The following is a 26,744-nucleotide window of genomic DNA, read 5'->3' as shown; positions in this document are numbered from 1 at the left end:
CATTCGTCACAACTCGGCCGATTCCGTACCTCATCTAACGGATAGAAGGAGAGTAGCGGAGTCACCCGAGGATTGCCGATTGATGAGTGTATCATTCGTCACAACTCGGCCGATTCCGTACCTCATCTAACGGATAGAAGGAGAGTAGCGGAGTCCCCCGAGGATTGCCGATTGCAGGATATCTCATTCGTCACAACTCGGCCGATTCCGTACCTCATCTAACGGATAGAAGGAGAGTAGCGGAGTCCCCCGAGGATTGCCGATTGCAGGATATCTCTTTTATTTGTCTGTTGGGATGATCTCATTTAAAACCAGAATATTCTTTTATTCATATTATTAAACAACTATAAAATAAAAAAACTAGAGGCTCTAAAGAGCCTGTGTCGCTCACCTTGGTTTTTGTGAATATTAAACAAAGGACGTAGATGGATTCATGACAAAATTGTGTTTTGGTGATGGTGATGTGTTTGTTCATCTTACTTTACTGAACATTCTAACTGCTTACAATTATCTCTAACTGCTTACAATTATCTCTATCTATAATTAACTTGGCTTAGTAGTTTCAGAGAAGATTTTTGTAAAACCCAACAACAGGTTGTCCGATTCACCTGAAAAATTCAGGGCAGATAGATCTGGACCTGATGAACAGTTACCCCATGTCAGATTTGCTCTAAATGCTTTGGTTTTTGAGTTATAAGCCAAAAACTGAATTTTACCCCTATGTTCTACTTTTAGCCATGGCGGCCATCATGGTAAGTTGACCGGGTCACGCCACACATTTTTAAAACTAAACACCCAAATGATGATTGTGGCCAAGTTTGGTTTAATTTGGCCACGTATTATCAGAGGAGAAGATTTTTGTAAAAGATAACTAAGATTTACAAAAAATTGTTAAAAATTGACTATAAAGGGAAATAACTCCTAAAGGGGTCAACTGACCATTTCGGTCATGTTAACTTATTTGTAAATCTTACTTTGCTGAACATTATTGCTGTTTACAGTTTATCTCTATCTATAATAATATTCAAGATAATAACCAAAAACGGGAAAATGTCCTTAAAATTACCAATTTAGGGGCAGCAACCCAACAACAGGTTGTCCGATTCACCTGAAAAATTCAGGGCAGATAGATCTTGACCTGATGAACATTTTTACCCCATGTCAGATTTGCTCTAAATGCTTTGGTTTTTGAGTTATAAGCAAAAAACTGCATTTTACCCCTATGTTCTATTTTTAGCCGTGGCGGCCATCTTGGTTGGTTGGCGGGGTCACGCCACACAATTTCTAAACTACATACCCCAATGATGATTATGGCCAAGTTTGGATTAATTTGGCCCAGCAGTTTCAGAGGAGAAGATTTTTGTAAAAGATAACTAAGATCTACAAACTAGAGGCTCTCAAGAGCCTGTGTCGCTCACCTTGGTCTATGTGCATATTAAACAATGGACACAGATAAATTCATGATATAATAGTGTTTTGGTGATGGTGATGTGTTTGTAGATCTTACTTTACTGAACATTCTTGTTGCTACAATTATCTTTATCTATAATGAACTTGGCCCAGTAATTACAGTGGAAAATATTTTCTAAAAATTTACAAAAATTTATGAAAAATGCTAAAAATTAACTATAAACGGCAATAACTCCTTAAGGAGTCAATTGACTATTTTGGTCATGTTGACTTATTTGTAAATCAAACTTTGCTGAACATTATTGCTGTTTACAGTTTATCTCTATCTATAATAATATTCAAGATACCAATTTAGGGGCAGTAACCAAACAACGGGTTGTCGGATTCATCTGAAAATTTGAGGGCAGAAAGATCTTGACCTGATAAACAATTTTACCCCTTGTCAGATTTGCTCTAAGTGCTTTGGTTTTTGAGTTATAAGCCAAAAACTGCATTTTACCCCTATATTCTATTTTTAGCCATGGCGGCCATCTTGGTTGGTTGGCCGGGTCACGCCACACATTTTTTAAACTAGATACCCCAATGACAATTGTGGCCAAGTTTGGTTTAATTTGGCCCAGTAGTTTCAGAGGAGAAGATTTTTGTAAAAGATTACTAAGATTTACGAAAAAATGGTTAAAATTTGACTATAAAGGGCAATAACTCCTAAAGAGGTCAGCTGACCATTTCCTTTGCATTGAGGTATTTGTAAATCTTACTTTGCTGAACATTATTGCTGTTTACAGTTTATCTCTATCTATAATACTATTCAACATAATAACCAAAAACAGCAAAATTTCCTTAAAAATACCAATTCAGGGGCAGCAACCCAACAACAGGTTGTCCGATTCATCTGAAAATTTCAGGACAGATAGATCTTGACCTGATAAACACTTTTAACCCGTCAGATTTGCTCTAAATGCTTTGATTTTTGAGTTATAAGCCAAAAACTGCATTTTACCCCTATGTTCTATTTTTAGCCATGGCGGCCATCTTGGTTGGTTGGCCGGGTCACGCCACACATTTTTTAAACTAGATACCCCAAAGATGACTGTGGCCAAGTTTGGATTAATTTGGCACAGTAGTTTCAGAGGAGAAGATTTTTGTAAAAGATTTCTAAGATTTACGAAAAATGGTTAAAAATTGACTATAAAGGTCAATAACTTCTAAAGGGGTCAATTGACCATTTTGGTCATGTTGACTTATTTGTAAATCTAACTTTGCTGAACATTATTGCTGTTTACAGTTTATCTCTATCTATAATAATATTCAAGATAATAACCAAAAACAGCAAAAATTCCCTAAAATTACCAATTCAGGGGAAGCAACCCAACAATGGGTTGTCGGATTCATCTGAAAATTTGAGGGCAGAAAGATCTTGACCTGATAAACAATTTTACCCCCATGTCAGATTTGCTCTAAATGCTTTGGTTTTTGAGTTATAAGCTAAAAACTGCATTTTACCCCTATGTTCTATTTTTAGCCATGGCGGCCATCTTGGTTGGTTGGCCGGGTCACGCCACACATTTTTTAAACTAGATACCCCAATGATGATTGTGGCCAAGTTTGGATTAATTTGGCCCAGTAGTTTCAGAGGAGAAGATTTTTGTAAAAGTTAACGACGACGGACGACGACGACGACGACGACGACGACGACGACGACGACGGACGACGGACGACGGACGACGGACGCCAAGTGATGGGAAAAGCTCACTTGGCCCTTCGGGCCAGGTGAGCTAAAAATGGTTAAAAATTGACTATAAAGGGCAATAACTCTTAAAGGGGTCATTTGACCATTTCCGTCATGTTAACTTATTTGTAAATCTTACTTTGCTGAACATTATTGCTGTTTACAGTTTATCTCTATCTATAATAATATTCAAGATAATAACCAAAAACAGCAAAATTTTCTTAAAATTACCAATTTAGGGGCAGCAACCCAACAACTGGTTGTCTGATTCATCTGAAAATTTCAGGGCAGATAGATCTTGACCTGATGAACATTTTTACCCCCATGTCAGATTTGCTCTAAATGCTTTGGTTTTTGAGTTATAAGCCAAAAACTGCATTTTACCCCTATGTTCTATTTTTAGCCGTGGCGGCCATCTTGGTTGGTTGGCGGGGTCACGCCACACAATTTCTAAACTAGATACCCCAATGATGATTATGGCCAAGTTTGGATTAATTTGGCCCAACAGTTTCAGAGGAGAAGATTTTTGTAAAAGTTAACGACGACGGACGCAGGACGACGGACGACGACGGACGACGACGGACGCCGGACGCCAAGTGATGAGAAAAGCTCACTTGGCCCTTCGGGCCAGGTGAGCTAAAAAACAAAAAACATTTTTTTTTACAAATTAATGATGCACTGAATGCACAATTTGAAAACCCACTTTATCAGAAATGCTTCAATAATGAATGCATTAAACAAAATCTTTCTGTGCTGTACACAAAAACTAGTGACTTTTTTCTCTTTAATGGAATTTTCCAGCTGCGGTTCGTTTTTCATATGAATAATCTCTGAAAACAACTGTGTTTTAACAAACATCATTACTCCATTCTTAACTTGAATCCAGTCCCTCCCACATCCCCCCCCCCCCCCCGCGCCCTAAAAAAAAAACGTTTAAAAAACTTTTTAGCAACTTCAAATAACTATGAAATGCTAATTTCTTTGCAATGATGTAGATATTTGAAAATTAAAATACATGTTACAGTAATTTATGATTATTTGACTTTTAACAGATGACGAAACATGTTTTAATGAAGCATCTTTGATTTATAACAATGGTGAATGGAAACTGAGATTCGAAAACATTTAAAAGGAATACGCTATTTACATGTTCACAAGTTTCAAAAGTTACCAGAATGACAAATGTTCTATCTATGATAGAATAGTTTAAGTTTTAAAACTTTTCACTTGGAATAATGGATGCGTTTCCAGAGTCTCACTTGTGAATCTTGTATCCCAAATAAATCGATGAATGATGAATGAACAAATATTGCGAAGTTCAAAACATCGTTGTCAATTTTATATCAATGATGCTATACGTAAAATTACTAGGAAAACGACTTGTCTATGCTAGTGTAGCTAATATCAAACGAAATCATACAACCATTCTATATGGTAGATGTTCTTCTTCTTGATGTTCGTCACGTTTGATTGCTTCAATTGTTTTCTTTCCATTCATTACGTAGTCGTACTTCCAATAATTGCAAAAGTCTTTTTCTCTGTGGTTTTCTACAAAATTCCAATAGATTTGCAGCATTTCTGACAATGGTTCGAACTTTCCCATGTCAGCAAGATGGCTGTCATAATTCCATTGAAGTGTATCCATATTATGCCACATTGGTCCGGTCATATTGTTTTCACTTCTCCATCTTACTTCGAGCGCAATGTCTTCGGTCATTTCCGCTTTAGATGGGAGATTTGCAGTGCCATCTATGACAGATCTTGCAAATTTTGCCTGGTTAAAGGAGATTGGATAAGTTGCCACGTTTCTCAGCAATGTTATCACAAACAGTGAGTTGTAATCCAAATGTAGCACGTGTTTATACAGGGGTGTCACGTGCTCATTTTGAATACTGATTATATCTTCTGACAAAAACGGAAATTGGTATTTGTAACCTGTGCACATTACTATTGCATCAAGGTGCACCTCTTTACCATTTTCTAAAACTATTGATGATTCTTTAATTTCACGGATGCCTAAATTTTTCTCTATGACATTTCCATTTTCATAAACTGTTTTGATTGGTTCATCTATGTGAGTTAAATAAACCTATAAAATAAATATGAGTAATTTAAAAAGATTTCGAAAAATATGTATACTGTTCGCAGTTTCCGATAATTTCAAGCAAAAATATATGATGTTTGATAGTGTAATGCCAAAAAACTTAAATGATGTCTTTTAAGATTTTTCTATTTCGCTGTGTGGGTTAAACGGTGAGCCATTGTCTTCTTTTGATATATATGTACCTTTCTCTGTCATTTTTTTTTAAATTTTACCTCGACTGGGATAGTCGAAGTAAAATTAAAACAAAAAATGAACTAATGAATGCAAATAAAACAAAATCTTTCTGTGCTGAACACAAAAAATAGTGACTTTTTTCTCTTCAATTGAATTTTCCAGATATTCTTTTATTTCTGCCGTAAAATGAAATTTGAGTCCGTATAATTATTCATTCATAAATTTTTAACAATATTTCTCTATTTTTTTATTTGTTTTAACCAGTAATTATGCTCTATATCTTTAATTTTTTTGTTCATGTTTGTCTATTCATTTTGATTATTTTTCTCTAATACTTATTTTTTTCCCGTTATTCTCTACTATGTATATGCCATTCAGGCCCTTAAGTAGTTTGTCAATGTCTTTACCTTATCTGCAAAATCTGAAAGCTGTCTAGCAACATCTTTTCCAGAGTAGGAGGAACCTACAACAGCAACATTCTGCCCTTTGAACTCTTCAGCTTGTCGATAGTCTCTACTATGGAGTAGTCTCCCTTGGAACGCATCGATTCCAGGAAAAGGCGGGACATTCGGAAATACACAGTTCCTGTAAATGTACATTTCAAAAATGATGAAACACGTGCATAAGAATCGAAACCAATACGAACACAATGATTAACTTTTGGTACGTTTCTTTAAAATTATACTCTCACATTTCTATTACTATTTAGAATTAAATATAAAAAAAAATTAAAAGTTTTAATCTTGTTTCCTAAACAGTTCAACTTTTTTCTTTTTTTTCGGTAATAATATACTATTGCATTATTATATGATTAAATATATATTCGTCGCTTTCAAAATAATTTCACTTTCGATTTAGTTTATTTTTCATGAAATGTGAGATGGAAAACTCTTTGAAACGTCCCGAGTCGTTTCTGAAATTTTCATACATGTGATAAGTGCAGCAAACTCCGAAACAGCGATGACGTTGCTTTGCCAATCGGCAATCCTCGGGTAAATCCGCTACTCTCTTTCTAGATAGATGAAGGTACGGAATCGGCCGAGTTGTGACGAATGGTTGCTTTGCTAAACTTCAAGTCAATGTAGCGTTGCAAAGACGAACCGCTGTTTCGGAGTTTGTATGTACACAAGCTACTCGACCGTCTTAATATTGATAAAGAATAATTACCTTATGTTTTTGTTGTTCAAAAATTGGACAAAATACGGCATTTTTCAAATTTTATCGCATGCAAACAGTTGAAACATTATATGCCACCGACCCTAACCTATTTTAAAGGTTCTTTATTTATTACATTTTCGTGTAAAAGGTTTAGGTAAAATCTGTTTTTCACGAAAAAAAGATTGCGCATTCCCTCAAAATGTTAGGTGATTTGTAGACTCAATACCCCGGGTACATTCGGTAATTTGATAGATAAGTGTGATAATCGGAAATATGTTGCTTAAAACATACAGGATTCGAGAAATGATACGATATCATAATTTTCAATATTTCCGGACGAGAAGGGGAAGCACATATTATGTTTCCAGTTTAAGATTGTGGTAGCATATTCAAGGTCACTTTGAATTAAGAAAAATGCGCTGATGTAATAAAGAAAAGCATAATTGAAACTGATCTGTAAAAGGGGATTCATGCCCTTGTTAGCACTTATAGTTTAATGATCTTACATAATAAAAGTAAAGAAAGGAAGGGCGACTACTGATCTTAAAAGTATTATGTCCGCCATATTGGATTTTACCGGAAGTGATGCACTTTTTCAGATTGCCTGCCTATCTGAAGTCAATGAGTTATACTAGAGGAAGCTTAGTGCCAAGTTTTATGATTGGAGCAGGATGTGCACAATTATTCACAAAACCGACGTACTATTATGTCTTAAAGTAACTTAAAGCAATAAACTAAACATTTATGAGAGCAACCAAAGATAACAATTGAATTGCAGGCTACTAATCTGGGACAATATAAAATGTGTGGATCCAGGCGATGGGGGGAGGGGGGGGGGGGGGGGGGGTCCGTGGATAGGAAGCTCCCTTTTTCTTTTTTCTTTTTTAATTATGTGAACGGTTTTTGGGGCTCCGGTCAAAATGGCTGGATCTGCGCCACAGAATGTGGTGAGGAACAGCATAAAGCCAATTAGGGCTTATTTTATTACAGGAAGCATGGAGTTTTACTCTAAAGACTCTTCTAGCAAGGATAGCGCATAAAATGATTTTATACCATTATCAAAGTGTGGAAGGTTGTCTTTTTAAGTATAAGGAAAGATACTAGAAGTTTTAACTATTGCAGATGATGACATAAAATATTCAAAAGCAAGTCATTGCGAACAAATAATCTTATTCTGTAAGACAATATATCACATGCATGAACTTTCCATTAGATTACAATGATCATATAGATATAAATCGCTGACATGTTAAAATTCGTTTTTTGCGCGTAATTTTAGATTTAGACCGTTGAAAAATTCTCAATTAATATGCAAATAATGTCCAGGAGCCTTCGTTTTGTAGATGTTTATCTTCTAATAAGTTGAAAAAAAAATCCTTAGTGGTTTCAGTGCATTCTAATTTAGAACTAGACGGCATAAAAGAACAACTTCCAAGCAAGAACTAAAATGAAAATTTGTTGAAGTTCGTAGCGTCTACGGCCCGGATTTGAAATTGGGTATAAAAAACAGAAAATGAACTTTAAATGTCAATGATTTAATATCAGACAACATAATATTTTAGTTAAAAAATATACCACCTTACCAATCCTTGTGTGTATTTATAGCCTTGTCAGTTTTCTTTTCCTATACTTACATTTTTATATCATTTTTTCATGTATAAAGATGAGTTTTTTTCTCAGTCCTTCATATATATAGTATAACCATATATTTGACTCTGTAACCTTTTCCGTGAACCTTTAATGTATACTCTAGATACGTTGTTTTAACAGTGCATCGTTCCCATCATGCATTGCATTCGAGGATATTTTCACTACATCGACCTTGACACAAATAAAGGGAATAGAAAATAAATATACATTATATTCGATTCAAAATGGACTTTTTGTAAAACTTTGGAATTCGCCATTTTAAAATCTGATGCAGTATGGGTATTTTATAAGATGATGGTTAACCTAGTTGATGAAACAATTTCACTGCGCAAGGCCAAAAGATTAATCATTACCAAAAAAAGGCAGTAGTGTCGATATTTTCATGTACTTAATATTTTCTAAATCTGTTTGAGGTAATTCTTTTAAATTAGCAGAAACTGAAAATTGGGGACATGATAGGGTAAATGTACACGACAAGAACATCAACAGAATAAAAACAGCTATATTTATATAAAGTAATCTGAAGGCTTATAGGGGGTCGTCAATGCTCTTCAACTTTGTGCTTTATGCTTTATTTAGCCTTTTAAATATTTTTCTTCGAACGACGCTTATGAGACTTTTGTAGACGAAACAAAAGATGAGGGCCCTCATGGGGTTTTTGATTATGTGATTACTTGGCCGTTTTTTTAATGATTATTTGATTATTAAGCCAAATATTTCATGATTATTTGATTACCTAGGACTGTATTTTTAGTTTATGATTATTTGATTACTAAAGATAAGCAAATATTTAATGATTATGTGATTATATTGGCAAAAAAATGGTGATTATGTGATTACTAGGACCCCCCCCCCCCCATGAGGGGCCTCAAAGATTATAAGACTGGTATCTTTGATAAATGTGTTGCAATATGTGGACGTTATATGCATTGAAACAAACTTTGTATATTTCATTGATAGTTTATAGTGATTGGATCTAAAATGTGATCTTCTTATCGTTAGGTTTTGTCCCATTTTGTCTCATCATAAAGTCTTAAATTACTGAATCAATCCATGCTCATGTGTTTTTACAATGCAAATTTCAAATTTCTGAACGGCAAAGAATGAGTTAATCATAAACTAAGAGAAAACATACTTTATCTTTACAACTTAAGGCGAAGTGTACGTAATTAAACTACACAATGGATTTTTTAAAAATTTTACATGTAGATTCTGCTTGTAAAAATAAATCGGAAAATAAAATAAAATAAGGGGGTAACCGTTTTCGTTTTTGAGATACGAGCTGTTGAATTTAACAGCATCATACACCAAAATTACAAAGGATATATAGGGAAAATCGTGAAATTCGGCAGGAATTGTTACATTTCCAAGATTTTCTATTATATTAGACAATCGATTTTTTTTTAAATTTATGAGACGATTCTAAAATGTCTGAGGAATCGATTGGTGCAAAGAAAGTCCTTAGCAACCGTGCTACCTTTCAAGCTATACCCTGTTAAAGTTGAATCTTGAGTGTAAAAAAAAACAAAAAACAACGACAACGTTATTGACGTCGCCGCAACAGTTACGACGCTTCATATAGTTCTATACTTGTATGAAATATATACCGTTTTGTTGGAGTTCGTGTTGCTCGGTCTTTAGTTCTTTATGTTACGTTTTGTGTACTATTGTATTGTATTTGTCTTTTATATTCGGGTGCGTGCGGAGATCGCCAAGCTAGAAAACGGTTGACATTTTCTTCATTATGAACTAGAACTATTTTCGACCTTGGTGCCTTATTTTTGTTAAAATCTAAACACTGCGACGTGTTTTCAAAAATCTTTGTTCCCATAAAACTTCATTTCATCAAGATCTCTTCTCAGAATAACTGCCATCTGTATTGCACAGGATAACAAATCAATATTCAGTGGCGGATGCAGGAATTTTCGAAAGGGGGGGTGCTAGCCCAGGGCAAAGGGGGGGGTGCAAAACATATGTCCCGATTGTCCCGATTCAAATGCATTGATCGGCCAAAATAAAGGGGGGGTGCGCACCCCCGGAACCCCCCCTCTGGATCCGCCACTGATATTTAAGTAAATTTAAGTTGTGTGGTAATTCTTAGTACATTTGAGTAAATTAATCTTATCTTTGTGCCGCATAAGCATCTCTATAATTCAACACATCCCTGAGCCACGACATTATATATTTTATGCATTGCATGGCGCTTCTTTTTATCAAAATCCAGACCGGCTAGTAACCGTTGAATAACTTTACACGTCTGAAGACGAATATTTGCGTGAAACATTTTTGTATGATTTTTATTTCTGGAAATCAATCTGAAATCTACAACAGTCCATTTCCGAAAGTCGGACTGGACCTTTACTTTTATGTGCATTCGGGATTTACACAAATTGAAACCCGAATAATTCAGTCGTATTATTCAGCTGATGTACGAATGCTACATTTCTCGTGTGGGAGAAAATCAGACATTGAAAGGGCTTGAATTATTCGAGTTACTCAAATTGAAACTCGGGAATATATTTCTAGCTGCTCGGAATTCGCGGAAACAAATGATTGTTTTTCGGCATTACGGTATTGAATCAATAGAGATACCAATTATTTCTTTTAACAAATTCGAATACCAGTCAGTTTATAGGACTTCAGTTTGAAATAGGGGCGGCAATCCATTCATTTTATCCAATCAATTGGAAAGGGGGGGTCAACATTGATAGTCAAAAAGCCTTGAAATATTCGATAAAAACCGTTGAATGTAAATTATATGAATTCCAAAGTCTCATATTATAAGACTAGTAAACCACAGGCTTCTCAATTCTTGTATGATCATGAACTAGGCGAAAACCTAGAGCTGACCGAGTGCGAGATCCTCATGGATAATCATCGAGGTCGTTAAACACCCCTTGCAGTAAACTTTGGTTAAATTTTAAAAAAAAATCGAAATGTAAGTCTGAACACATTTCACCTCTCATTCCACTAAATATTATATTGCAGTTACAAGTATCACAAAACTTCCCTGACCTCTTTTCTTTAACAATAATAGAAGGAGGAGGGAAGGAGGGATCCAGATCCCGAAATCCCGGGCTTAAAAATACGAAATCCGGCGAGGTCCCGAATTAAAAAAATATTTAAATCGCGACTACCCGAAATTCGGAAATAAAATTCCCGGATCCCGAAACGGTCAATCCCGAAATCCCGAGCTTAAAAACACCCGATCCCGGAGTTCCGATAAAGGTCCTACCCCCTCCCCCCCGTAATTCTATAGTCTATTCATTCATAATCTTGAATTGAGACTTGATACTTCAAAATTACATTCTCTAATTTTGAATGATGCACACAGGCACAATAAAAGAAACTTGAACAGATTTCGCTATAAATCTCTTCGAAATTGGAATTTGTGAAAGAAGAAATGACATGTTATATTTTATCTTACATGTGCACTTTCAATTTCAATATAATGGTTCTAAATTTAGATTTAGTTTTCCCATAAATTGCGGACGGAATAGAAGACACCTGTTTATTTTCTGCACATGTAGAAAAAAATGAAAACTGGGAGTTGAATGACATAATTTTTACTTATTTTAAGATAAATGTTAGAGTGAGACAATTTTTAAGTTACTGAGTAATTTTTGGGGCATAATTAGTTTTTTTTATTTTGTTTGTTTTCCGTCTTTGTTTTTCCGACTGGTAAGTTTTGCACTAGTGGTCAAATTATTCTCTTGGTATCGTCTGATTTCTTATATGAATATAAATCATGTCCTTAAATGTTCAATTGCACAAAATACGAACATTTCAACGTCTTTTTAATTAAACAATTAAATTCACACGTCTTTCATTTGTAGACTAACCTATTATAAAACTTTACGTTGAGTGTTTTTCGTTCAAGACTACGGCTTTTTAAAACGATATTGTTGGGTCAATTCAGGTTTCATTTTAAATAATTTGATATTAATAGGAGAAAAATTGTTACATGTTTATTTGTTTATTTGTTTATAATTTTATTGTGAGGCGTTTTTTTCTTTCTGTTGATATCATCAACACGAAATGCCTTCTCCTACGCGCCTAAAACAAAAAAAAAACCAAAAAAAAAAAACTGTTTTTAAGTCAGGCTGCACACAGAACAACGTACAGAATGCTGTGAAAACGATATTGTTGGGTCAATTCAGGTTTCATTTTAAATAATTTGATATTAATAGGAGAAAAATTGTTACATGTTTATTTGTTTATTTGTTTATAATTTTGTTGTGAGGCGTTTTTTCTTTCTGTTGATATCATAAACACGAAATGCCTTCTCCTACGCGTCTAAAACAAAAAAAAAAACAGTGTTTTTTAAACGTCAGGCTGCACACAGAACAACGTACAGAATGCTGTGATTTCTAATTGGAGTTATTTAGATAATTTCTACGAGGTTTAAGACAGCACAGGCGTGCTTGTTGGATTCATTATAGACCACAGAAAGTAGTTTCTCTTTCGTGTGTCCTTTCTTGGAGTAAGGGAGATAACTTGCGTAACTAACGACGAACGTTTTTAATCCCGTATTCCGCTAGAGGCGTGCAATTACGTACACTTCGCCTTAATTAAAAATTTGGAAATTGATACTAATAAAATAAATTTTGAGGATAATATCAGCTATCAAAAATTATTTCAATTTAAGCCAGTAACCGAGGTCATATCAAGATTGTTCATTCTTTAAATTCAAAATTGCGTTTTTGTTTAAAAATTACCCAAGATTCATCAGTTTTGTAAAATGACGAATTTCATGATTATGATCCTACAACGTATGCGCTTGGAATTTTTCATATCAAGTATCAGTAATCATCAAAATTACAATGATAAATAATTCAACAAATATTCATCAATGCTAAATGATAAGTAATCCAATGAATTGATTTCAGGTGTAAGAATGATGCTGTCAACCAATAAAAAAAATAAGTGTACATGTATTTTAGACAACTATTAAGTGCATTTAGTTCAAGGAATGTTGGCCCGGTCTGATTAATACAGTTCTTGTTAAAACAAATATTCGATTTACTAAATATCAATAGGAAAGTCCCAACTACTGCTATTTTTAGACCAGGTGTAATCCTTGCAACTGTAAATAATTCAGGACTTTCAAGTATACAAAATGCCCGTTTAAACGATTGTATGAATAGGATCCGAATTCCAGAAGTATATCAATTGATGAGGAGTTACTGAACAGGGGCGGATACAAAGTTGACAACTGGAAGACCTAAAACAAGGAAAAATATAGCTTTTGTTTCGCATTAGAAACGGGAAATATTACAAGGGTCGATTATATGACCTAAAATGCTTTCCAAAGAATAAAACGATTGTGAGAGAAAAGAAGCAATTAACTCCAACTGGCCACAAAACAATTAACAATGATAATTTACCTATAAGAAATACTTTTTAATAATGATTGTCAAACGGTGGTAAGGAATAAATTCTCCTCTAAAACTAAAAAATGTTGTAATTATTTTTTTGAGGATTATTCTTTAAGTGTATCAGAGATATGAACAATGATAAAAAGGTCTTTCGTCTTTTTCATGACAATATATCGAACTCAAGCTCACGACGCCTTCTGGAACTTAACAATAGGTGCTTCTAAATAACGAATACTACAGACAGTGCCTTTTACAATACAACGGACAAAAATCCCTTGTTAAACCAAAAAGGAATATATTATTTATACACTTAAATCTTTACAACCAATCAAAACGTGACACATTTGTAAAATTGACACAACACAAACTATGACCGCACTTTGCCGATTTGAAACATACCCATTACAAATTATAACTGCGTCAAACTCTTCTGTAGATGATTTAGTGGGATCGCTGACGTCACAATACGTCACTTCCCATTTCGTTTTGGCATCGCCCGGGCTCCTTGGAACAGCATTAGTTACAATTGTATTAAACTAAAACAAAATGTATTATTAGTACATGCATTTATAGATGAACAGTGGTTTATGTGACCTCAATACCGTGACTTCAATTCAATTTCAGTTCAATATTTTATTTGAAAGAGTTCAGTTACATAAAACCGATAAACTTTTTAAAATAAAAACAAATGTTTACGGTATATACGCAAATTTAAGTGACCAATTCAGGGGATACATTTTGTGCATAAACACAAACAAGTTATAACAATTGCCCTGCACTTAACCTATTCAGTTAAACTCTGTATCAAATCCGTGTTACGTGGTATATATATATATATCAACTTAAGAATGGAAAGTTTACAATAAAGAAATTCGAATAAAAGCGTTTTGATAGAATTCTTATTCGGTGACCAATCAACATTGATGTCTACGGCTGTAGCAAGATGAGGCAACGGTATATATTTTACAAATGCAAAAATCTCGTTCATCGTTTCAGATTATAAACCAAATCAAGGTAAAACCAACACTGAGGAATCAACACCAAGTGCGTCCACACGGTGGGCAAAAGCTAGTGTGATCAATGTTTAAAAAGTTAAAAACTGAGGGCGCAACACGGAGTGCGTTGACAGTGTGAGCGAAAGCTAGTATGATCGATGATTGGAAAGCAATAAGAGGTATATATTACTTTTTTTTACTCAAAACTCCTGTCCCGCCTTTTTTTCAAATTTCATCCTAGCCCCCCTCCCCTCTTAAAATCAAATGGTAGCTCCCTTAACTATATATTATCAAATTTTAAGAAGAATCTTATGCCAAGATAGTTGGTTTAATGGACAAAAATAAAAAGGCAAAAAGACAAACAAAAGTATAAAAACGTTATCCCATAAACCCTTCAACAGTGTATATTGAAATATTGCACTTCAACATTATACGTGAATAGCTGTTACTATTATTATTGCTATTATTATTTTTTGTTTGGTATTTGCTGTTTTAGTTGTTGTTGTTGCTGTTTTAGTTATACTCGAAATTTTAGAAATTTTCTTTGTTGGTGTTGTTGTTGTACTCGAAAAAAATTGTGCTAAGACATTCCGAATGTTTGTTCGAATTCATCTCATTACCTTTATGTATTTTTCAAGGTCACAATAATCTACATATCTCTGCAGGTACTCGTAGATGTCGCTCTGCTTCGGAAAGGTTGGTAAATTGTCGTCATGCTCAAATCCCGGAAATGACATCAACTCTCTTGGTAAATTTGTTCTAAAAAGATAAATAAAAATAAATGCAATCATGCAAATAATGGCTGTTCTTTCTTATTTCCAAATCATGTAATTTATGAGGTTCGTATAATTTAATGTTGAATGTGTTCAAGGGACACAGATGATGCACCCGCTTGCCTATCATATAAAGTTATAAAGGATGATATAAATTTACTGAAGAAAGGTAAAAATGACGCTACCAAAGTTTGTACTTGATTTGAGTTTTGAGTTTTTTTTTTCAATTTGTAAAAAACAATAATACCGAACTCGGAGGAAAATTAAAAACGGAAAGTCCATAATCAAATGTGGCATTAAGGGGCATAACTCTAAAACGAGAAACATGACGCCACAAAAATTTAAACTTGATCTTTGTTTTGTGGTAATAAGCATTGTGTATGTATAAGTTTCATACATTTGGTTTAGACAAACTAAAGTTATATAGAGAACAGAAACCAACTTTGGGACGTTCGGACGTACAAGGGAAAATAAAATCAATATTTGTTAGGACTATATAAATTAAACGAACTCTATCGTATATTCAAAAAGAGGGAAATCCATTAACACTGACAAAATCAAACGGTTAGACTTTATCAACCAACAGAACGAATTGAAAACAATTGCCACATTCCGGACTTGGTACCGGAATTTCCCGAAGAAACTTGATACCGGAATTTCCCGAAGAAACTTGATTTTATAGCTGGCAAAACCTCCCACTTGTATGTCAATTGCTTATTGGTAAGTGTAGCACACAATTAGTTCTATTATCTTTTTAAAAAAGAAATATATCGTTTTAATTGATTTAGTATGTATTGCTAAAGTCCAGTGGAAGCTATTTCATTCATATTCTGGACAAGAATTCCAACAGGTTCTGTCAAGTCGGTTCACCTGTATGGAGGAACGGAAATCTAAATTGCCACTTAAAAAGAGGGCATGTTAGGTAGAGACAGAAATAAAGCCACGCAACAGGCCAACTGACGGACAAGATATTTTCGAACACTATGTAACATGCGCATACAGGAAAACATGAGAAAACCAGGGCGCAGCTTTATACGACCGCAGAGGTTGAACCCTGAACGGTTGGGGCAAGTATGGACGCAACATTCAAGCTGGATTCAGCTCTAAATTTGGATTGTGATTTATAAATAGTTGACACAGCATAGGTTTCTGACACAGAATGAATGTGGTCTAATGAACTTAATTTTTTTTTTGCCTTTGAGCAATTCACTATGCTGTTGAATATTAATCCTCTCAAAAAAATGTTTGAAGAAATTTTATTTTTATTTATGAAATCTGAAATGAGAAAAATTGAACACAATCCCTCCCCCCCCCCCCCCCCAATTTTTTTTTCACATGCCCCTTTCCCTTATTCCAAAACTGATCTCAATTCAAATTTCTAATGGAGTTTGCAACAATAACTACTCATTTAAATGTATCATAAAATATCAAAATGTAAAAAAAGTGCTTGTTATCACTGAATGGTAAAGATTGTTTTAATTTATCAGTTGGTAGTAAAAGTGAATATACATTGTATATTGTATAAAACAATGATTTAAGTTGATTCAACTACTATTCTGGACAAAGAAAGACCCTGTTGTTAAAGCCAGAATTGGTACGGCTACGACGTAACCATACAGATACAGATACAGATAACTCCAATTGAAAATTTCTTGCTATTGCGCAATATTGTGCAATTAGATATTTCTTGCTATTGCGCAATACTGTGCAATTGAAAATACTTGCTATTGCACAATACTGTGCAATTGAAGATTTCTTGCTATTGCGCAATACTGTGCAATTGAAAATTTCTTGCTATTGCACAATACTGTGCAAATGAAGATTTCTTGCTATTGCTGAATACTGTGCAAATGAAAATTTCTTGCTATTGCACAATACTTAATATAATAATTTTGGATCCTAATTTGGACTAACGGGACCAAAAATTAAGAATCTACATACACAGTTAGATTTGGCATATCAAAGAACCCCAATTATTCAATTTTTAATGAAATCAAACAAAGTTTAATTTTGGACCCCGATTTGGACCAACTTGAAAACTGGGCCAATAATCAAAACTCTCAGTACATTTTTAGATTCAGCATATCAAAGAACCCCAAGAATTCCATTTTTGTTAAAATCAAACTAAGTTTAATTTTGGACCCTTTGGACCTTAATGTAGACCAATTTGAAAACGGGACCAAAAAATAAAAATCTACATACACAGTTAGATTCGGCATATCAAAGAACCCCAATTATTAAATTTTTGATGAAATCAAACAAAGTTTAATTTTGGACCCTTTGATCCCCTTATTCCTAAACTGTAGGGACCAAAACTCCCAAAATCAATCCTAACCTTCCTTTTATGGTCAAAAACCTTGTGTTCAAATTTCATAGATTTCTATTTACTTATACTAAAGTTATTGTGCGAAAACCACGAATAATGCTTATTTGGGCCCTTTTTGGCCCCTAATTCCTAAACTGTTGGAACCAAAACTCCCAAAATCAATCCCAACGTTCCTTTTGTGGTCATAATCTTGTGTCAAAATTTCATAGATTTCTATTTGCTTAAACTAAATTTATAGTGCGAAAACCAAGAAAATGCTTATTTGGGCCCTTTTTGGCCTCTTATTTCTAAACCGTAGTAACCAAAACACCCAAAATCAATCCCAACCTTCCTTTTGTTGTCATAAACCTTATGTTTAAATTTTATAGATATCTATTTACTTATACTAAAGTTATAGTGCGAAAACCAAATGTCTTCGCACGACGACGACGCAGACGACGACGCCAACGTGATACCAATATACGACCAAAAAGTTTATGATATTGTGTATTTTGCTGACAAGAGGGTCGTTTGTTCATTAAAGTTCAAAACCATTATCAAACAATAAAACATCGACAATAAAGTACTCAAACTTTTAAAAATTATAAAGATCTTAAAAATTCGATATTGTATATTTCGAAACCTACAGTGATAGAGGTTTAATATTGTATTTGTTTAAATCACCAAAAAAATCTATGTATTGAGAAAAGCTTTATACCAGGATTTGTCTGTGTTTGAATATTCAGAATAAATTTAAAATTTTCTTGAATTAATAATCAATAAAAAAAAACTCAGTTGGTCATTAAAAATACATTAATACACCTCTGATTCAATCTTCCTCTGATTCAAGGGAAAATAATCCAGTGCAAAAACTGACTTAAACTTCAAGATTTTGTGCAATGTAAAAATGTGTACTTTTACAAGATCAGTTTATTATCACTGAACTAGTATATATGTAGGACTCAAATCTATGACGGGTTCCAAATCTATGACAGTTTCCTAATCTTTGGCAAAAGTGACGTTACAAACAACTCAAATCTATGGCAGGTTGTTGTTTACTCCAAATCTATGGCAGATCTTGGGAAGGGTATACCGTACGTATAACGTCACAATTGAATATAACGCCATTTTAGATGTTCGACGCCGCTAACGATGGCGGAACCCATAGATTTGAATACCATTCAAGATGAAGATATTTCCCTGACAACAATTTTTGGGTGGTTTAAAGGAAGATGTGACCTATTATTCCGAAGATGGACCAAATGTGCTGTACTGGCCGAATCCCGCAATGAATTATGGCGCCGCTATTTACAGTACCGCATATTTTAGAAAAAGGATTTTTTGGGGCCCTTTTTAGCTTGCTGTTCGGTGTGAGCCAAGGCTCCTTGACCTTGACCTATACTGGTTTACTTTTATAAATAGTAACTTTGATGAAGAGTTGTCTCATTGGCACTCATTCCACATCTTCCTATATCTAGTTAGTAGTAGTTTACTGTCTACGGCTGGCAAAGTTTATAAAATAATATATAAAATTACCGGATACAAATTTGATTTAAATCGTCATCAAATAAAAAAAAAGATGTATTAACGATATTGCTGAAATAAATATTATTTGAAAATTCAAACAGTATTTTTATTTGTTACTTTTTTATATTTTTTTTAAAAAAAGCGGCCTTCTTGTTTGTTAGAGGTCTTATTAGTTTGTTTAATGCATTGGTTAAACAGGTACTATGCACAGATTAAATTATGTATTTATTATTTATGTCTTTTTTTTTTTGGTCGACCATTATGGAATGTTTATTTCACAAATGTTTATAGACATGCTCCTGTTGTCGTATTTTTCCACTTGCTCAAAACAAGTTATTGGACGAAAATGTACTGCATTGTTTTTCTTTTGCACAAAATTTGCCATAGATTCGGAAACAACATAAATACGCCATAGATTAGGAAACTACAAAACTTGCCATAGATTTGGGATGGCATGACGTCACATTTACCATAGATTAGGAATCTGCCATAGATTTGAAATCCACCATAGATTTGAGTCATTATTCGTGTAGGGGCCAGCTGAAGTACGCCTCCGGGTACGGGAATTTCTCGCTGCATTGAAGACCTATTGGTGACTCTGTTGTCTGTTCTATGGTCGTGGTGTTGTCCCTTTGGCACATTCCCCATTTCCATTCTTAATTTTTTTTTTAACAGATAAATAACTTAATCATTTTCAATCCCTTTAAAAGAAAAATATGTATTGCTTTTTGTATAAACAGCTATATCCCATTTTTTTAAAAAGAAAATGACAGTTTTAATCTCATATGTAGTATATGGTTTGGATCTGTGCCTAGAGTACTTATGTATAATATAACTTAATTAATCAGATTTGCATTGTAAAATATGTCACTTTCGGCGTTTCTATTTACAAAATGTTATGGCCCATAAAGAACTTAAGATTAATAGTATGAAGTGTGTAGGTACTAAATAAAAACCAAGATGGATGGGGTTTATAGAATAGACACTGAGAGCAAAACGTGCAGAAGAAAGGGTCCAAAAAAAACCATGGGGAACAGTAGGCCCGAAAAACTGAAAAAAAAAGAGAGAGAAAATAATGGGGTGATAAAATATAAAAAAAATAGAAATGGTTAAAAAAAAAAGAATAAATAATTGAAGGGTCCCCCATTTAGACCCTCTTAATTGTACCTGATTTAAAAATTACAATGAACTTACAAAACTTTTGAGTGACGTACGGTTACTTGTTACAGTCAAAATATCTTTTGTCGTCCTTTTAGGGTTCTTTTACTATACCATTAAGTTTTATATCATAGTATTAATACTCCATTTTAACATTCATAATCATATTTGAGTGAAACCTGATAAAAAGACAAATAATTTTAGGAAATCTTTGCAATTGCAAAAAAACGGGGGGGGGGGGGGGAATAATTCACTAGGCTGTACTACATGCTGGACATGTGTCAAACTTTTGAACTTAGATTCTTTTGATAACAAACAATAGGTTGTCTTGCCAAACTAAACATAAATATATGGTAAAAAGAAACAAACAAACATTGACAAACGATTGGCAAATTGTGTTATGTCAATTGGAAGAAGGGCATTTTAGGGACTGAGTTTTTATTTTTCTTAATTTTTGTTAGTTCAAAAATATATACTGTAATAATACATGTATTTCTATTATTAACGAACATTTGAATATTTCAAATTATGGTCCATAGATCAGAATAATGTGTAATAAAATTGACATTGCCGAAAATAATAAAACAAATGAGGGACGAAAGAGAGTCAAACTCATATCTTTAAAATAAACTGACAAAGCCATGGCTAAAAATATAAAGACAAACAGATCAATAATAGTACAGAAGACACAACATAGAAAACTAAAGACTAAGCAACACGAACCCCACCAAAAACTTGGGGTGATCTCAGGTGCTCCGGAAGGGTAAGCAGATCCTGCCCCACATGTGGCACCCGTCGTATTGCTTATGTTATTACAAATCCGTTAAATAGTCTAATTCGGTAGGTCACAATCGTGAAAATGGAAAGGGTATTGGACTTAAGGTTTAAAGCAATGATGATCTGTTTTAATACAGCCTGTGTCAACTCTTCGTTTTCGGCAAGGGTATTTTTTAATCAGTTTGAGTCTGAAATATACAACAGCAAAATGTACAAGGTTATCGAATGCCTAGACAAGGAACCAGCTTGAATAAATGTCTGTTACCTTAGTCCGCAGTATATTGCTGATGAAGGCGGGTACCCAAACTCATCACGTGTTTTGTTGCTGGTGAACGACCAGTGTCCACCAAAAGAAGCACTTCTCTCAAAGGCAACTGGTTTAATGTTACCAAACGGCGAGGTCAAATTTCGCAATGCAGAAATTCCAGATACGCCAGTTCCAATGACCGCCACTTTTTTCTCCGGTGCGTCTGCAGTTCTTAAATAACTTGCTGTTGTAGCATTTCTTAATGATTTCTGAAATAAAAATGATGTCAAGTTGTACTTTTGAATTATTAATAAGACGAATAACAATAATCTTTCAACAGCGATACGTCATTACATATTTCTTTAAATACTGAACAAAATATTTTCATATTATAATAATAGATAACCCTTACAGAAAGACCATTTAAGGGGGGATTAAGGAAAAAAGTCTTGACTGTGACCCCCTCCCCTTTTCTAAGTAAAATAAGTGCTGGGCGCTCCCTTAATTGGAACAAGACTGCTTTTTGCTCTTTGGTCGGGGTTCCGTCTCTATGGTACATTCCCAATTTCCATTCTCAATTCTGTCATACGCTATTGCAATATATTAAGAAAAATTTCTGGAAACTCCGACACTAAAATTTCGTTGTAACTACTCTTTTCTATTTTTTCAAATAAATTGTTTTGTTTTTTTGTTATTAAACATAAACTTTCAACTTTATTCTAAATTGTATTGTTTAAAATTGTAGAAAAGTGCTTTTTAGGTTATCTTCGCAAGTCAATTGTTACGATCAACTCAACTCCGGCGGAGATAAGGGGAGTGGGTCGTAGGCCTTGGCTAGCGAAGATGTTTTTAGCTTTTTAAACAGTTTCATGTATTTGTCAAGGTGACGTTTAAAATGCCTTCAAAAATGACACAGAGAACACAAACATTTTGCATGCAATTGGGTCTTTAAAAAGGATTTGTAAAGATTTAACAGATTCCTGGTGTTCAAATACATTTTATTTTATTTCTTTAATCATTTTTGTTTGAGCATTTGACATATGAAAAGACTTCGTTTGTATAAATACACAGGGTTATCTGACTCATATCACATTCAGACAGTTGCATAGATGAGGGCCTAGACTGAAAAGGGGGTCATAATTTCTGTATTCTTTCAACATTCATGTCATCTTTCCTTTCTCAATTTTAATGTTCATACATTTGTAGCCCATTATTATCTATTCAATACATTTTACCACTCCATTTTTCTTCTGTTTACTTTTTGTTCCCTTTCTTTCTTTTCTACCCCCCCCCTTTCCTTTCCCCAAACCAAACAAAACCCATTATTCTCAGTCTGTTCAGTAAATCCCAACTTGATCCTCATAGATACGAACTTTAATGTTAAGTTTTTGAAAACGGTCACTGTACCAAATCTCTATAGAAATAAATTTATATAGGTTACTGTTACAGTTCAAAATATGTGTCGATTAAATTGATAAATGGATATGTGTTTTGGATAGTGTTAAACAAATATTATAGCACGCAAGAAGACGTATTTTTGACTGCTTTTACCCACGTGACATCTACACTTTTAACCACCTAAATTCTCACATCTCAATATCATGACCTCTTCCTCACCTCGCGTTGTCAAATGGTCAGTGCATGTGAACTCAAAGCTCGGACTGCTATATCTGCTACATCTGCTAGACTCATATAATCGATAATCATATAAACAGTATTTATATACACATATATACGTGATTACACATGTCACTATAATAAAAAAAATTACTTACTTACTTACTTACTTACTTATATATTAAATTTTTAATTAAGTCAATGCTTGTGTTGGAATATGTTCAAAAATAAAACGGGTACCCATGGACTGTATTTAAATAATATTATTATATATGTCCTTTTTTATATTAATTGTATAGTTTATTCCTCAGTACTCTTATGAATATTTTCGAATCATTGCAAAATATATCACATATATTACTACTAAATAGAAATAATTTATGACACCGATGGATTTATTTTTCATTTTACCATAAATTTTTAAAGCACTCGTCATTATAAGATGTTCACACATACACATAAACATGTAAACCTTATAAACAGTTTTCCATTATGAAGACGAAGAATTGGTTTTTCTTTGTAAAACCAACTTTCCAGTGACAAATATTTCATGCATACATGTATCAATTCTTTACTTTGCTTAATCATTCTAAATTGTTGTTTATTTTCAATAACTTGAATGGGATTTAGTTATTGTTGCCTCGCCTTCAAAAAGTGTTCAATATCTATGTGAGAGAAAAAAAACAATAAAACATTCAGAAGAACAAATCAATAAAATGTCTGCAATTTCTACTGGAATTGATATGTTGATTTCGTACTAGTATATATTACTAGACAAGTTTGACTGAGGGTGTAGAGCTACCAATCATATGTTATGGAATGAGTTTTCTCATCTATATATTATAATTGGCTGTTTCAAAATCTAAAGGACTATGGGTAGTTTCATTGTTCGTTCCCCAAAATGAAAATAACGTCACGTCATTGGTTGAATTTCCATTGTTTATGACGTTTTTAACCAATCACGACGTTTTGGTGTACACTTTTGAAAATATTACCCAGAATGCATTAGATTCTGAAACGGCGAATTGCTTTTATCCACTTCATTTGAACTTTGGATGATAGTTGCCACATTGACAATCTCCTTATTTTTATAAATATAAAAAACATGTGGTATGATTGCCAATGAGACAACTATCAGCAAAAGACTAAAATGACACAGACATTTTAAAACAACTACGGCCTCGTCATCGTACGGCCTTCAATAATGAGCAAAGCCCATACCGCATAGTCAGTTATAAAAGGCCCCGATAATTTAAGACAATGTAAAACAATTCAAACGAGAAAGTCTGGTCAAAACGACATGCACTTGTCTCAAACTTTATTTTGTACCTATATGTACTTTTATGTAACATATAAAGGAATGAAAGTATACGCAATTTTAGGGCGCTACCATTTGATTTTTATGGGGGGGGCTAGGATGAAATTTGAAAAAAATAGGCAGGACAGGAGTTTTGAGTAAAAAAAAAGGCAGGATGAGACAATTGCCAAAAAAAAAAAGTCAGGACGACAATTTAGGTAAAAAAAAGTCAAGATAAACTAAAGAAAAAAAAAGCAGGACCAAACAGAGTGAAAAATAAAAAGGCAGGACAGAGATTACAGCTAAAAAAATGCAGGACAACATTTTTCATCGAATGACAAACAACGACGACGGGCGCCTAATGATAGCAATATATACAAGGTTTTCTTTATTGATCATATGAAATAGAAACACACCATCCGAAATTATTTGGAAGAAGTTATAATTTCCAGACACAAGTCAATTGTAAAGATTAATATAATTTCACTGTAAAATTCAAGCTTTCGGAAATAACGTTCAGGAAATGACCAAAATAGGAGGAAAAAGGAAGAACAAAATGTACATTTGACATATTGATTTTACATGTTAAAACGTATGATTTTGTTTTGTGTGCAGATGCTTTATTCGTCATATTTCCAAGTTCATTATGAAAAAAAATATTTAGGAAACACCAAACTGAAATTCAATGTACAACACTAAACATATATTATGTTAATAAAGAACAGAAAATACATTTTAAATAACAAAATAGTAGAAATTACAATTTTAATAACAGAAAAAAACAAATAATCAATTAACTAATTTGAATTTGCAAGTGGTAATACATTTATTATATTAACGATGTATTTATTACGAATTTATTAAATATATAAAAAGAAAAATTCAATACTTACAATAACTGACTGTAAGGGCTTAATACACAAAATTCTCCCGGTCATGATTATAGAAGCCATTTCTCTACGCAGCGTGTTTCGCTAATAGCCTGCTAAAAATGAAATATATTAGCACCACCGGATTAAGGCGAAATGTTCACCACGCACAGGCAGCGTGATTTTCTGAAGAATATAAAAAAGGGGAGGAGTATAACTTCAAATGTTCCTCCTAGTTAACTAATATATATGCAAATCTATAGGGGTTAAATAAGAGATCTCTAACTTAGACTTGAGGTCATGCTATTTTTGTTAAAATGTAATATGATTTATCGATCCAACTGAATGACCTCAATCTGTTTGTTGTCCAGAAGCTAGGCCGCTTAGACGAACATACATTTGCACCTAGACATAACACTGACTAGCATTGATTTTCTATTTCCCATGCTCAAGAATTGTTAACGATCAGCTCGTAAACAGGAGTGTAAAATGTACATTGTGTACATATATCATGTGTACTATTATCACTACTATTATTACATTAATGAAAAGGTTATCATCATACTATGGTTTTTTTTGGAAAAAAAAAGTTTGTTTCCAGTTTTTGGTGAAAAAAATTATTTGTTTTGGACCCTGAGAAAAAAAAATTGTTTAATGCTAAAATTGAAAGAAAAAACTTGTTTTCGGTTTGTCGCTAAAAAAAATAGATTGTTCTTCGCCAAAGGCGAAAAAAAAAGTTTGTACAGAAAAAAAAACCACAGCCCCCCCCCCCCCCCCCCGAAAATCAAATGGTTGCTGCCTTATATCTAATTTATATTTATTTCACTTGCTTAACTCTTGTGCAACACTATAAATATATGTCAATACCTTTTGGAGGAAAAAAATGAAAGTTAAATTAAAAAAGGGGGTGTAAATCTATGAGTATACTTACCGTTGCTTCTTTCTTGTCTTGTAGATAGATGAACTGTGACACATATGATACATCTTATTATCAGATTCTTTAACATATAAATGTGACAGGTGTTTAATAATGCTTTATTTTAATATTAAAAGTGAAACAGGTGTTACGAATAAGATGATCGGTTGGTTTAGCATTGAAGGGAAAACGGTACTATTTATTCTGCCATAGGCGACAATGTTAACATTTTCTAAATTTACCACTTTTTAAGATAAAAACCTGGATAAAACAGTTATATGTTGTGTTAGTACTTTATTACTCTGTTTTAAAAATTAAAGCCAAATAGTATCATGACCAACTTCCAACGGAGCTTGTTTATGTTATCCATGCCCACCGTCATTTTGCACCAAATTTATGAAATTTTGCAAGTCTTTTCGAATAATTCTCTAGAATATATTTCAATAGGTTTTAAAATTTATATTGTAAATATACACACTGCAGTTATTCATAGATAAATAAAAAATATATTGTACCCTTACATCCAATCACAGCGCTCCTAATTTGACTTCCTTCATTTCAATAGGTTTTAAAATTTATATTGTAAATATACACACTGCAGTTATTCATAGATAAATAAAAAATATATTGTACCCTTACATCCAATCACAGCGCTCCTAA

At 33.5% G+C, this 26,744-nt stretch overlaps 1 protein-coding gene across 1 annotated transcript; it reads right to left on the bottom strand.

Moving 5' to 3' along the window:
* Positions 1-304: 304 nt before the first annotated feature.
* On the bottom strand, positions 305-25,350 carry LOC143059259 (trimethylamine monooxygenase-like). The gene is made up of 6 exons (XM_076232738.1): positions 25,193-25,350; positions 21,404-21,654; positions 15,219-15,357; positions 14,003-14,139; positions 5,825-6,002; positions 305-5,228 (listed from the first exon to the last, which is right to left on the bottom strand). Exons 1-6 carry the CDS (start codon positions 25,250-25,252, stop codon positions 4,554-4,556), a joined length of 1,440 nt encoding a protein of 479 aa, XP_076088853.1. The 5' UTR covers positions 25,253-25,350; the 3' UTR covers positions 305-4,553.
* Positions 25,351-26,744: the final 1,394 nt, after the last annotated feature.

This window comes from Mytilus galloprovincialis, chromosome 14 (assembly GCF_965363235.1).
Source record: "Mytilus galloprovincialis chromosome 14, xbMytGall1.hap1.1, whole genome shotgun sequence".
Lineage (NCBI taxonomy): Eukaryota > Metazoa > Mollusca > Bivalvia > Mytilida > Mytilidae > Mytilus > Mytilus galloprovincialis.
Note: the sequence above shows the minus strand (reverse complement) of the source record. Positions and strands in the feature narration are given on the sequence as shown.

Coding starts and splice junctions, on each gene's coding strand:
- LOC143059259 (XM_076232738.1), bottom strand. CDS start 25,252: ATGGCTTCTATAATCATGACCGGGAGAATTTTGTGTATTAAGCCCTTA. Junction 14,140..15,218: donor ACCTTGAAAAATACATAAAG/GTAATGAGATGA, acceptor ATTTTGTTTTAG/TTTAATACAATTGTAACTAA. Junction 6,003..14,002: donor GCAGTTATAATTTGTAATGG/GTATGTTTCAAA, acceptor GTACATTTACAG/GAACTGTGTATTTCCGAATG.